The 11,886-nt window shown below is 47.1% G+C and overlaps 4 protein-coding genes across 4 annotated transcripts, besides 3 other annotated features; 2 read left to right on the plus strand and 2 right to left on the minus strand.

Annotated features, from left to right (window-relative positions):
• Nucleotides 1–661: 661 nt before the first annotated feature.
• On the plus strand, nucleotides 662–1,809 carry M421DRAFT_420999 (uncharacterized protein). Its single transcript, XM_033592680.1, has 4 exons — nucleotides 662–1,004; nucleotides 1,063–1,224; nucleotides 1,283–1,593; nucleotides 1,645–1,809. The coding sequence occupies exons 1-4, from the start codon at nucleotides 795–797 to the stop codon at nucleotides 1,724–1,726; spliced, it is 765 nt and encodes a 254-aa protein (XP_033448709.1). The 5' UTR covers nucleotides 662–794; the 3' UTR covers nucleotides 1,727–1,809.
• A 426-nt stretch (nucleotides 1,810–2,235) lies between these two features.
• On the plus strand, nucleotides 2,236–3,730 carry M421DRAFT_421000 (mitochondrial carrier). The gene is made up of 4 exons (XM_033592681.1): nucleotides 2,236–2,434; nucleotides 2,489–2,908; nucleotides 2,986–3,338; nucleotides 3,392–3,730. Exons 1-4 carry the CDS (start codon nucleotides 2,295–2,297, stop codon nucleotides 3,421–3,423), a joined length of 945 nt encoding a protein of 314 aa, XP_033448710.1. The 5' UTR covers nucleotides 2,236–2,294; the 3' UTR covers nucleotides 3,424–3,730.
• Nucleotides 3,731–7,831: 4,101 nt separating this feature from the next.
• Nucleotides 7,832–7,934: a sequence feature (Protein overlapping with rRNA (M421DRAFT_101253, KAF1928459.1) was converted to a misc_feature.).
• Nucleotides 7,935–8,065: 131 nt separating this feature from the next.
• Nucleotides 8,066–8,268: a sequence feature (Protein overlapping with rRNA (M421DRAFT_101253, KAF1928459.1) was converted to a misc_feature.).
• A 193-nt stretch (nucleotides 8,269–8,461) lies between these two features.
• Nucleotides 8,462–9,175, minus strand: M421DRAFT_392270 (uncharacterized protein). The gene has a single exon (XM_033590021.1). The coding sequence runs from the start codon at nucleotides 9,119–9,121 to the stop codon at nucleotides 8,903–8,905; it is 219 nt and encodes a 72-aa protein (XP_033448711.1). The 5' UTR covers nucleotides 9,122–9,175; the 3' UTR covers nucleotides 8,462–8,902.
• A 510-nt stretch (nucleotides 9,176–9,685) lies between these two features.
• On the minus strand, nucleotides 9,686–10,474 carry M421DRAFT_63035 (uncharacterized protein; the record flags this gene model as incomplete). The annotated part of the gene is made up of 1 exon (XM_033596033.1): nucleotides 9,686–10,474. One exon carries the CDS (start codon nucleotides 10,472–10,474, stop codon nucleotides 9,686–9,688), a length of 789 nt encoding a protein of 262 aa, XP_033448712.1.
• A 558-nt stretch (nucleotides 10,475–11,032) lies between these two features.
• Nucleotides 11,033–11,170: a sequence feature (Protein overlapping with rRNA (M421DRAFT_101255, KAF1928462.1) was converted to a misc_feature.).
• Nucleotides 11,171–11,886: the final 716 nt, after the last annotated feature.

An 11,886-nucleotide genomic window follows, 5' to 3' on the forward strand; every position in this document is an offset into this window, starting at 1 on the left:
GAATTACGGCTGTTATATTAAGCTCTTTATGCCTTATCTCCCTCGAGGAAGTAGGTCGTTTCGTTGAATATGCTCGTATTCACAAACACCGGTCTTTGCCGATCACGACTTCGGAGTGTCCGACTGTTGAAGTTCGGTTCGGCCCGACCTACATACCTAGTCAAGTGAGGCTCAACTGTACCGCACTCCGCCGCCTTGCAGACGCTTCAACACACAGTACCGTGACTATGTCTGAGCATACATGTAGACGTGCTCTGCTGGCAAGGAGATAATTGAGACCGGTGACTCCTTCTGGTAGATCTGGCAAGAAAACGGACCATGCACGGCATGTAACCATAACGTATCAATCCCACACTGCGTCACTGAATAGTCCTGAATAGGAGAGATAGATGAGCCTCGGTTGTTGGTCTTGCTCACTGCCGCTGCATGTGCTGATGCAACTAGTATTGCTTACATAGGAAGCCGAGTCTAGCATTGGTGTTGCTGATCGCCTGCGATCGAAGACTCGTTACCCAATGAAAGACTAAGTACAACTGCATGTGTAGAGCCAGCATGCAGCAAGCTGTGGTGTTAAAGGTTGAGGCTTATGCATTCTGGCTTACTTACCTTCATTTGCACCTCACGCTAACTTTCGACGCTAGCACGGAGGCTTCCCTATATCGCTTAATCGGTCTCCATATCGGCCCAGCAACAAGAAACGTTGATATTCAGGTTATATAAAGACACATTCGGGCACTGCAGTCAGATTCGTCCACATCCCCGAGCTTCAGCAGACAATTTCAAGCAAACCTAAGATGCTGTCGCTTACTTACCCTATTGCTCTCGCATCTCTTGCAGCCTCCGCGCTCGCAGACATTCACAATGTTAATCTTCCTTCAAACTTCTTCGATACTCCCCAGAGTGGTATTGGATCATGGTATCGTGCTTCGGCCGGCCAAGACTCGACCAACGGCAAGAGTTGGTGTGCGTACACGTACTACAACAGTGATCCGATTTTTGCTGTGGTATGTATCGATCCTTCTGACACTTCTGATAAGCGTTACTGATGACGGCTTTGGTCAGTCCCTGAAAGCGATGGGTGGCAAGACTTACAACTCCGACCCAGCCGGTTGGAAGGCAGCGACACAAAAGTACTGTGGTCTTGAGGCGACTGTTAAGGATCCTAAGACTGGAAAGCAAATGCTGATGTACATTGGCGACGCGTTTGATGATCGATATGTCCATGTAAGTGGCCTGACAATGTGCGGTTTCGCGACATACACTTACTGACACGATTCATCAGTCGACAGGCTCTATCGACATTATGATCGATGCCTTCTCAAACATCCACGGGAACCCCAACGGTAACAAGAATGAGGTTATCAAGGGCGTAGAGTGGCAACTTACAGGTCGTGTCAACACGAAATATGCTGCGGCTGGCGCCGTATGGCCGACAAAGGCTGGTGCAGCACCAACGACTGCTGCACCGAAACCATCCAGCTCTACACCTAATGGTGGTGAAGGCGCGAAGTGCAGTAACGCGACGAATTGTAAATCTGGCATGACATGCTTGGCACCTGATGGTGTTTGTAGCACGGCCGCTTGCAATTGGGGGTGAGAGCTTTGTCCACGCAACGACTAGAATGCGCTAACAAGCATTTTTAGATGTACCGGATGGACTTGCAGTGCTGCATCACCCTGCCAGAAACCGAACACATGTGTTCAAAGCGTCTGCATGGCAACTTAAATAATGCTTACAACATAACAAATGATAGATAAGTTAACATAAAGTATTGTTAAAGTTTTACTTTAAGCAGAGCCTATGGCCCCAGATTCTATTCGTTCTTCGGAATAAGCACGATTTCTAGAACGGTAGGAGTAGTCACCTAGGTGAAGCATTCGATAATAACTCAGAGAGTCAGCAGCTTCAATTGCTCACAGATTACACCCACTCGCTCGAATTGCTTGGCTTGCAATTATCTAATCAAGTAAGTTAAGCTAATCAAGCCAGCTTGCTGGTTAATAACTTTGCTGTCGGCGAGCGATCAACCGTCAACAAACGGGTGGATCCAACCAAAAGATCAAGTTCTTAGTGTTTGTATCGGCTGGGCTGTAAAGCTTATCTCCGTCTCGGAGTGGATGCAACATTTTCAGATTGCTAAGGCGGCTACCGGGTGACAATCGTTCGAATAGGTTAGTGTAAGGCGGCCTATTAACCCCAACCACTTGTCCCCTGCTCACTTCAGCACCCTTTGTCTACGTCGCTGCCTATCTTTTATCTGTCGCCTCGCGCACTCAACACCATTTTCACAATAATGGCTGCCGTCGCTCCTACCACAGCTGTCCAACAGGTTGTGGTCAAGAAACCAGAGGGTTTTGACCTTTACTCTCGCTTTGCCCTTGCCGGTGCACTGGGCTGCTCCATTACACACGGTGCCTTCACTCCAGTCGATGTGTACGGTCCCATAATCTCTAGCTCAGCCACCATCCACTGACACTGCTCGCATAGTGTGAAGACCAGGATACAGCTTGACACCTCCACTTACAACCGTGGTATGTTTGGCAGTTTCCGCCAGGTTATCCAAAATGAAGGTGTTGGCGCTCTAGCAACTGGCTTCGGCCCTACATGTGCTGGTTATTTCATGCAAGGCGCGTTCAAGTTTGGAGGATATGAGTTCTTCAAACAACAGTCTATCGACATCCTTGGTCTTGAGAAGGCTCGCCAGAATCGCGCCCTTGTTTACTCTGTGTCTGCTGGTTGCGCTGAGTTTTTTGCCTCTGTTGCTCTCTGCCCTCTGGAGGCTACCCGTATTCGTCTTGTCTCAACCCCCGGGTTCGCCAACGGTCTGGTTGGTGGATTGGGAAAGATTCTCAAGAACGAAGGTATTGGTGCCTTCTACTCTGGATTTGGTCCAATCCTTTTCAAGCAGTACGCTGATTTCCCCGTTTATTCTCACGCTGTGGGACACAAACACTACAGCAGAACTGAGGCTAAGACTTACGCAGGGTGCCTTACACAATCACTAAGTTTGTTGCCTTTGAGAAGATTGCCGAGACCATCTTTGGCATGTTCGATAAAGCTTCCATGTCGTCAGGAGCCCAAACTACTGTCAATCTGGGATCTGGTCTTCTCGCTGGTTTCGCTGCCGCCATCGTCTCCCAGCCTGCGGACACTATGCTGTCCAAGGTTAACAAGACAAAGGGTCAGCCTGGTGAGAGCACCATCTCTCGACTTATTAAGATTGCTAGCGAGCTTGGTCTGCGTGGATCTTTTGCTGGTCTCCCTACCCGTCTTTTCATGGTAGGTGGACTCACTGCTGGTCAATTCGCTATCTACGGCGACATCAAGAAGGCTCTTGGTAAGTTCGACACATTGCATCCTTGTCTCTAAATTATCTGACTCCGTTTGCAGGTGTTTCTGCTGGTGTTGAGATTTCAAAGTAAAGAGCAGGTTTTAGTCGGTTTCAAGGGTTGGGATATTCTTGAAAAGCTAGTCCAGTCACCAGATAGGTATGTGCATGCTTTAAAACCCGAAGCACTGCGCATCAACCTGCAGAGATCTTACAGTATTCTTTGTTGTCAGCTGTTTCGCTGTTATGGCGATGTCCTAGTATCGAATCTTGCACACTACCAAAAAATGGCTGCTTTTGCTTGAAGCCCGCTGGAAGGTCATCACAGCCAAAGATATTGTCGTGATGCATTATGTCGTGATTGTTGCTCATCTCACAAAAGCAATTCACGGTGCTTCTCCACTCATTTACTAGCCTTGACCACGTGTCTCCTGATACGCTCTCGAGGCGCTAGCAATATAGTTAGCGCAAGGGATAGCCCCCGCAGGATCACTCTGTTCCGGGAGGAGGGTACCCTCCAACAACTGCCAACTCTAGCGTTCGACGGACTGCCCTGCCTGGGGACAGGTACCCTGGACCGGTCCGACGACTGCTGGTTTGGTGGCCAGAAAAATACCTTGCTCAGGATGGAGTCACTCGACCAAACTCTGGTTCTGGTGAATGTTGAGTCTGGACTTAGCACTTAGAAGCGACACGCGTCTAATACGAAGCATACTCACATATTGCCAGATTAGCAACGCAAAAAGTGGACTAATTGGATATCAACTTTGCACTGCTTGGGGATCCTAGTGCAGATGACATACACAAAGATTTATTCTAACACAATATTAAAGCACTTTCTTTAGTAAGAGCTTATTACAACGAGATCTTTTGGTTGAGCATACCCACAGAACGACACGATCACCACTGTCAAGGAGCCTTTGTGCACCAGAACAGCTGCACCACAAAGTTATAAGAGAATTGAAGAAAAGACCAGACAATCGCTCGAGATATACTTTAAGTCTAGCCAACAGTAGAGGTAGTTTGCAGTGTCTATACTCTCCACGAGATATTGCAGCGATTTCTAGTACTCTAAGAGAATTCATCACTTCAAGCGGGCTTCTGGAAAGCTTCGCAGCTCTCCAGACTTCTCCAAGTTCTGCTTCGCACCCTAAAAAACCCCACTGCTAACTCGCACCGCTTTTCAATGTACCTTAGTCAGGATCTGAATGAAACAATACACGAAAAGGGATTCTGTTTGTCACGAGGTAGAGCCAGAACACAACAAAAATACTGAGTGACTTCGAAGCTGCGAGTGGCCATTGTGGTTTACTCACAAGCCTATCCATATCATTGTCGCGGCTGCAGCACTGCCATACGCGAGGACATCAGAAAATCTTGTACTAAGCTTACCTCCACGCAACCCTCACGAACAGGGCCCTATTCGGCCTCTTTTGGCTGAATATTTTAGTCCTAGTGGAGAATCGACGCCTTCTAGTTATCCATTCAGGCGTAGCTCTGCATTACTGGTAGCCTGATCGCGGCCGTTCAAACACTCTGTACGTACAGCAACTACACTTGTCCCTCTGTAATCCTGTAGACCTGCACGTCTCTTGTACGCAATGCCGAGAAATTCTACCCCTGTGACTTCTAATTGGATGTTCTGCACAAGCAATCTAGGAGAGCACATCTCTTAGAAACACCTCTGCGCCGGTTCCTGTAACTAAAGCTGACTTCTTTACCCTGTTCTAGGATGCTCAGGCAAGCAGCTTTACTGCAAAGAACGTCTTCAGCTTATTCAAGGCAACAGATGTACACCTATTCAACCCTCACCCACAACCTTTTGATTTTTGGGTTTCCTTCACAGAGGCCCCAAAAATACCAGCAACTGACCCAGCACGCTGCGGCCACTCTGGGAGTACCTCTAGCGTCTGCCTAGGTCCCCTGCGCGACGCGCAAGGGAGCTTAATAGGATGGCAGAGCCTCCTACTTCCCATCACACGGGGTCCCTAGACCCCAAGTCCCCCTAACATCTCAATTCTCGCGCCCTAAGACAGCTTCAGAGGGACGTGCACCATCAAGCACCCCTGCTACTAAGCAGCCAGAACCCTGGTGGGGGCGCTCCTAAACCTAGAGTTTACGATGCTGTCCAACGCTACATTACTAAGACTTAGCAAATTGTCTAGCTTTAGAACACTATCACCACGGCCTTCGCCGCAGCTGTAGATCAACACGCAGAGGGCTACACTAACCCTCAGGAAGCTAGGATCGCCGCAGAGCTGCAGCAGAAAGTCATCTAGGCTCTAACCTCTATCTCCCCAAGCAACTCCCCCCATCAGGAAAAATTTTTCGAAATCCGGCCCAGACTGGCCGTTGCTGACAGTCGTGGCATGGTCGTGCAACGGCCGTTCAACAGCCCCAACGGCCCCAATTTGCGCCTAACAGCCCTAATTTCAAGCTAATAGCCCTAATTTCGCGCCAACATTGCTAGTAGCTAAAACACTAAGTGCCTATATTTAACAAACTTAAAATAACGTACCTCACAGGCGAGTGGCCGGCCCGGGCGAGTGACCGGATTTTGCCAAGACCACACCAAACTTCAACTTCTCTTGCATATTACAGCAAGTTACTGCAAGTTACTGTAACTTACAGTATACAGCACTAATCTACAGTATCTTGCGCATCTTTTATGCACGTTCGCGCATTATGCCCTGCCTTACTACACCTACTACAGCGTTGTAAAGACTAAGTGCCTAGTTTAACATGCCTCTTCTTGCTTACCTTCTTCCTATTATTACAGGCTTTAACTCCTTTAGGGTAGTTAAGCACACTCCTTTACTAACAGTAAGAGTCCCCTTCCTCTAGATCTACTTCCTCTTGTGTGATTTACAGCGTGTGGCGGCCTTATTAGCAGCTTGAAGCTCTGCGACCTAGTTGCGCACTAAAACTAGTGAATGCGCTATTATCTCTGCGCCCTTAGTGAGCTAATTAAGAGCATTAACTATTAAAGTTAGAGAGCTATTACTATGTTATTAAATCCTCTCTTTAATAAGCTTTAATTACAACCTAAATTCTAGGGTGTTCTGTAGAGTTTAAGAGTGCCACATACTCTTATCTATAGTAGGTAGTAGTGGAGTACACAGGCGCACTTTAAGCTTTATTATTACAGCCTCTAGATTAAAGGGGACTAAGCTAGCACCTCTAAATCCTCCCTAGATATTGCTCCTAGTAATAGAGGCATTAAAAGCTCCTTTAAAGCACAGTAAAAACTTAAGTTTTGTGATGCAAGTAATCTTGTTGCGCATTAGCAGCTTAGCTTAGCAACTATAGGCCTTCTTTATTAGGGCAAAACAACCTACGTCAAGCAGCTGCAACAGGTGCAATAAGTGTGGAGGCATACACAAGGTAACAATCTTGTGTTCTTTACAGTACTAGTAGAACTTAACTAAATTGTGGCTCTTATAGCTGTCTAGAATAAGCAGCTAATAGCTGCTAACAGTGCGCTCCTTTGTGTGCTTATTAAAGTGCTTCAGCTACTTAATACTAAGCTTGTTATTAGTCTAGCTATTCTTAGAGATAGTAATAACCTAGTTATAAGGTAAAGATAGCTCCTTGTACTAGGTAGAGAGGTAGTGCTTGCCTTAGAAGATAATAAAGGGTAGGATACTCTATCCTAATATGTTAATACCCTAGATAATGCTAGTCTACTCTTGGTTACCCTGCTGTACTGTCTTTAGTCTTCTACAACGCTCTAAGCCTGTAACAACAGCTCCTATTAATATAACACCTATTATAAACCTAGACTTGTTTAAATTATAGGTGTCTTTATCTAGGATACTATACTTAGCTTTAGTATTCTCTACTAGGTAGAACTAGCCCTAGATTACCTTAGGATCCTTGCAGAGGGCTCTCTTGTAGTTGTACTTTTAATTAAACTTAACTGTGAGCTCTAGGCAACGCTTAACAAACGTGCTAGCCTAGTTCTTGCCAACAGGAGGCTAGTGGCGCTTAGTAAGTAGAGAGTTGGCCATATCCTCTACATTAGTAAGCTAGGGTAGGTATCCTTACTTGTCTAGCTTTAGAACATGCTGCACAATCACCTCCTCTTTAGTGCTTGTTAGCTTTATTAAGTTAACCTTATAATTACGTCTTAAGAGCATTCTAGCATGTTATTGTCTTAGCATTCTTTCTAATACCTTATAGATTATTACAGTGCGTAGAATAGTAAGAGTTGCGTCTTATTTAAGAGCCTAGATTGCAAGCTGTATATCTAGTTTCTCTAAGACGCTTTAAGCCTTTTTGCGTTGAGACATCGCGGGTTGTATGAAGTTTGGTGTGGTCTTGGCAAAATCCGGTCACTCGCCCGGGCCGGCCACTCGCCCGTGAGGTACGTTAAAGGTCGTTTCAACCCCTAGGCCTCTAATTATTTGCTTTACCTTATTAAACTGAAAACGTTACTGCTATCCTGAGGGAAACTTCGGCAGGAACCAGCTACTAGATAGTTCGATTAGTCTTTCGCCCCTATGCCCAAATTTGACGATCGATTTGCACGTCAGAACCGCTGCGAGCCTCCACCAGAGTTTCCTCTGGCTTCACCCTATTCAAGCATAGTTCACCATCTTTCGGGTCCCAACAGCTATGCTCTTACTTAAATCTATCTAAAGACATCAGGATTGGTCAATAGTGCACCCTAAAAGGTTCCTACCTCTGTTCACTTTTATTACACGCTTAGGCTTGACACCTAAACACTCGCATAGATGTTAGACTCCTTAGTCCGTGTTTCAAGACAGGCCGCTTACAGCCATTACGCCAGCATCCTAGCAGATGCGCGGACCTCAGTCCAGGCTGGTTGCATGTCGTCTCCCCTATAAGTTCTCCCCGAAGAGAGGTACATGACAGAGACCTTTATCCAACTGCCCAAACTGATGCTGGCCTGCCTATAGAAGAGTGCACTAGGTAAAAACCTGGATGAGCAACTACAGGCAAGTCTGGCTGCAAGCGCTTCCCTTTCAACAATTTCACGTGCTTTTTAACTATCTTTCTAAAGTGCTTTTCATCTTTTAATCACTCTACTTGTGCGCTATTAGTCTCTAGCCAGTATTTAGCTTTAGAAGGAATTTACCTCCCATTTACCCTGCTGCCCGGCCGTCCGAGCCGCCCGGCCGTTCGAGCCACCCTGAACACCAAAACAGCAGCTTAACTTGAGGCTGTAGAGCCACGAACGATAGCTATTATCGCGATATATTCTAGAGTTGAGTTCTATAGGTATTGATTAATATATATAGCTATCTATATTTAGCTGGGAGCTTGATTGCTCGGCCGTGTCGTGATTGAGATGGTGGTGGGCCTGCTGCAGCACCTGAGGCATCATCACCACTCTGAGGCTGCGCAGCTGCTCTCTTTTTTGAGCCTGCCTTAGTAGCTGCCTTGAGGTCTCCCCTCTTGCCTCTTTGGGCGGTTTTTTGAGCTTGCTGGAGTTGTTGTTGAGTCCTACGAGCTGCCTGTCGTGAGGCTCAATCAGCAGCCTTATAAGCCTTCTCCTCTTGCCTTATTATTTGAGTTGCTGCCCTTGCTGCACGCTTCTGTTAAGCTGCCTAAAGCTTCTCCTGTTTCTTCACTTCACGTAGGCGAGCTGCCTCAGCTCTCTGGTGTTGTAGTTGCTCTTCTTCAAGCCATTGTTGAAGCTGGCGATCACGTGCCTCCTTCACCTTCCTTGGAGACCAGAATTTAGCTCCACCGTGATACTCCTCTGCCTCTAGAGGCAGAGCCTTGCCTCGCTTTCTACGCTGCCTCTTATTGATAAGAGCTTGCATAAGGCCTTGAGCCTCGTGTGTAAGAAGGCTTTTCTGAACTAAGATAGAATGGAAGGCTCAGCTGAGCTTTTGAGCTCGTGGATCACTCCTATCGTGCACTACCTGGCGTAGAAGGCGCTCAGTTTTCCGCCAGTTAGAGGCGCTCAAGGCTGAGGAGTCGCTATCACTTGATTGGCCTGATTGAGCTGGCTGATTGAATCGTTTGAGTATCACCTCTAGGTTAAGAGGTGAGAGGCTAGCTGCCTTAAAAGCCTTGAGTATAGTCTCTTTCTTGAACAAGGCCTCCCAGGCAGCCATAAACATAGGATAGAAGTCTCTCTTACTTATAGAAGTAAGCCCTTAGCACCTCTCTATAAAAGCAGCTACCTGGTTTAAGTAGGCTGTTGAGAATGGCTTAAACATGACAACGTTAAGTGGCTAGAGGGTGTGAGTTAAATAAGGGGGGTATACTGCAAGGAGGATTCTATTCTAGTCACAGTACTTAATAAAATCTATCGTGAGATAAGATCTATGGCCATTAAGGATAAGTAATTAATAGCTCTGCCCTGCCTTCTCCTTTGTAGATTAATTAAACACTTGTTTAAGCCAGGATAGTCCTATATTGTTGTTCGTCCAGCTAGAAGGTGAGGAGGATATATACACTCGATCCTCTGGCCTTAGAGCCTGTAGCCAGGTGTCTTGTATTAAGCCTGAGGCTGATTGATATATCAGCGCAGGCGCAAGGGCTGATCCATGAGCACATATACAGGCCAGCAGCGTTATCCACTCCCGATTGCTATCCTGGATGTGAGCCTTAATCTTCCCCTCCTCATATAGCCTCCTGCTGAACACCCGCTTTAAGCGAGTAAGTATTCCTAGCATACAGCCCTTCTCATCCATATTATATATATTATGAGGCTCAATATTGTATTGGCTGAGCTTGCTGCGCAGAAGCTTAAAGTAGAGGCTATACTTTGATAGAGAGTCAGCCTGGTGGCGCGAGCGATCGATGCTATGGATAGTGGTCCAGCGTGAGATGAGATGGACGTCGTGGCGCTGGATATATTGATCAACCCAGCCTTTTCTAAGCTCTTTTTTCGCGATCTCCAAAGCAAAGCGTCGTATCATAGGCCGTGAGGGAGGTAGGCCTTGCCTTGTAAGGCGCTCAATATAGCGTAAGAGCTCCTGCTCTTGCTGGGGGTGGAGCGCTTGCTGGTTTTCTGCCATGGTACTGCGTGAGCCTGCAATGCCTTGATGCCTCCGCGCGAGCGTTGTACGGTTACAGTGATACTCTGCTGCAACTTTACGATAGCTGAACTGTTCTCCTGGTTCTAGCGATTCGATCGCTGCAATTGCTGCCTCAGTTGAGCCCATATTGATAGATTTATCGCGTGTTGAAGTCTGGTTGTTGTTTTGGTGGGGTGGCTCGAACGGCCGGGCGGCTCGGACGGCCGGGCAGCAGGGTAGAGCTGCATTCCTAAACAACTTGACTCGTTAAAGGGGCTTTACACAGTAAAGGCTAGCGACCACGTACAGGATTCTCACCCTCTGTGACGTCCTGTTCCAAGGAACTTGGACCGCTGCCAATGCCAAAGCGCCCTCTGCAAATTACAACTCGGACACCAAAGACGCCAGATTTCAAATTTAAGCTGTTGCCGCTTCACTCGCCGTTACTAGGGCAATCCCTGTTGGTTTCTTTTCCTCCGCTTATTGATATGCTGAAGTTCAGCGGGTATCCCTACCTAATCTGAGGTCAAGAGTGTAAAAATGTACTTTTGGACGTCGTTGTTCCGAGTGCAAAGCGCGAGATGTACTGCGCTCCAAAATCAACACGCTGGCTGCCAATTCTTTTGAGGCGAGTCTGCGCGCAGAGGCTAGACAAACACCCAACACCAAGCAGAGCTTGAAGGTACAAATGACGCTCGAACAGGCATGCCCCATGGAATACCAAGGGGCGCAATGTGCGTTCAAAGATTTGATGATTCACTGAATTCTGCAATTCACACTACTTATCGCATTTCGCTGCGTTCTTCATCGATGCCAGAACCAAGAGATCCGTTGTTGAAAGTTGTAACTAACGTACTCCACAAGCGAGCCGCTCACCCAAGCGAGCCGCTCACTTTTGCCAAGACCACACCCAACTTCACACAACTTACAACACTATAGTAGCAACTTAGGTCCTACTGCAGGCTATAGTACACTAAATTATTTAGAAATACCTTACACGTTATTCTTGCACGTTCGCGCGTTGTGCCCTGTCTTACCACACTTGCTACAGCGTCGTGAAGACTGTGTACTTGGTTAAACGCGCCTCCTCTTGCTTGCCTTCTTCCTATCACTACAGGCTTTAAACTCCTTTAGGGTAGTCAAGCGCACACCTTCACTAACAGTGAGAGCCCCCTCCTTTTGGATCTGCTTCCTCTTGTGTAATTTACAGCGTGTGGCGGCCTCATTGGCAGCTTGAAGCTCTGCGACCTGGTTGCGCACTAAAACCAGTGAATGCGCCATCATCTCTGCGCCTTTAGTGAGCTGATTAAGGGCATCAACCATTAAAGTTAGTGAGCTATCCCTATGTCGCTGGATCCTCTCTTGAATCAGCTTCAATTGCGACCTAAATTCCAGGGTGTTCTGTGGGGTTTAAGAGTGCCACGTACTCTCATCCACAGTAGGTAGTGGTGGAGTACACAGGCGCACTTCAAGCTTTGATATTACAGCCTCTGGATCAAAGGGGACCAAGCCAGCACCTCTGAATCCTCCCTAGATATTGCTCCTAGTAATAGAGGCAT

The sequence above is a fragment of the Didymella exigua genome (genome assembly GCF_010094145.1).
Source record: "Didymella exigua CBS 183.55 unplaced genomic scaffold M421scaffold_14, whole genome shotgun sequence".
Taxonomy (NCBI): Eukaryota; Fungi; Ascomycota; class Dothideomycetes; order Pleosporales; family Didymellaceae; genus Didymella; species Didymella exigua.

What these genes read in the sequence shown, in the direction of transcription:
- M421DRAFT_392270 (XM_033590021.1), bottom strand. Translation starts at nt 9,121, where the DNA reads ATGCAAGCTCTTATCAATAAGAGGCAGCGTAGAAAGCGAGGCAAGGCT.
- M421DRAFT_420999 (XM_033592680.1), top strand. Translation starts at nt 795, where the DNA reads ATGCTGTCGCTTACTTACCCTATTGCTCTCGCATCTCTTGCAGCCTCC. An exon ending in TTGATGATCGATATGTCCAT is followed by an intron (nt 1,225 to 1,282) that starts GTAAGTGGCCTG and finishes ACGATTCATCAG; the next exon opens with TCGACAGGCTCTATCGACAT. An exon ending in ACGGCCGCTTGCAATTGGGG is followed by an intron (nt 1,594 to 1,644) that starts GTGAGAGCTTTG and finishes AAGCATTTTTAG; the next exon opens with ATGTACCGGATGGACTTGCA.
- M421DRAFT_421000 (XM_033592681.1), top strand. Translation starts at nt 2,295, where the DNA reads ATGGCTGCCGTCGCTCCTACCACAGCTGTCCAACAGGTTGTGGTCAAG. An exon ending in GGTCCAATCCTTTTCAAGCA is followed by an intron (nt 2,909 to 2,985) that starts GTACGCTGATTT and finishes AGACTTACGCAG; the next exon opens with GGTGCCTTACACAATCACTA. An exon ending in CGACATCAAGAAGGCTCTTG is followed by an intron (nt 3,339 to 3,391) that starts GTAAGTTCGACA and finishes CTCCGTTTGCAG; the next exon opens with GTGTTTCTGCTGGTGTTGAG.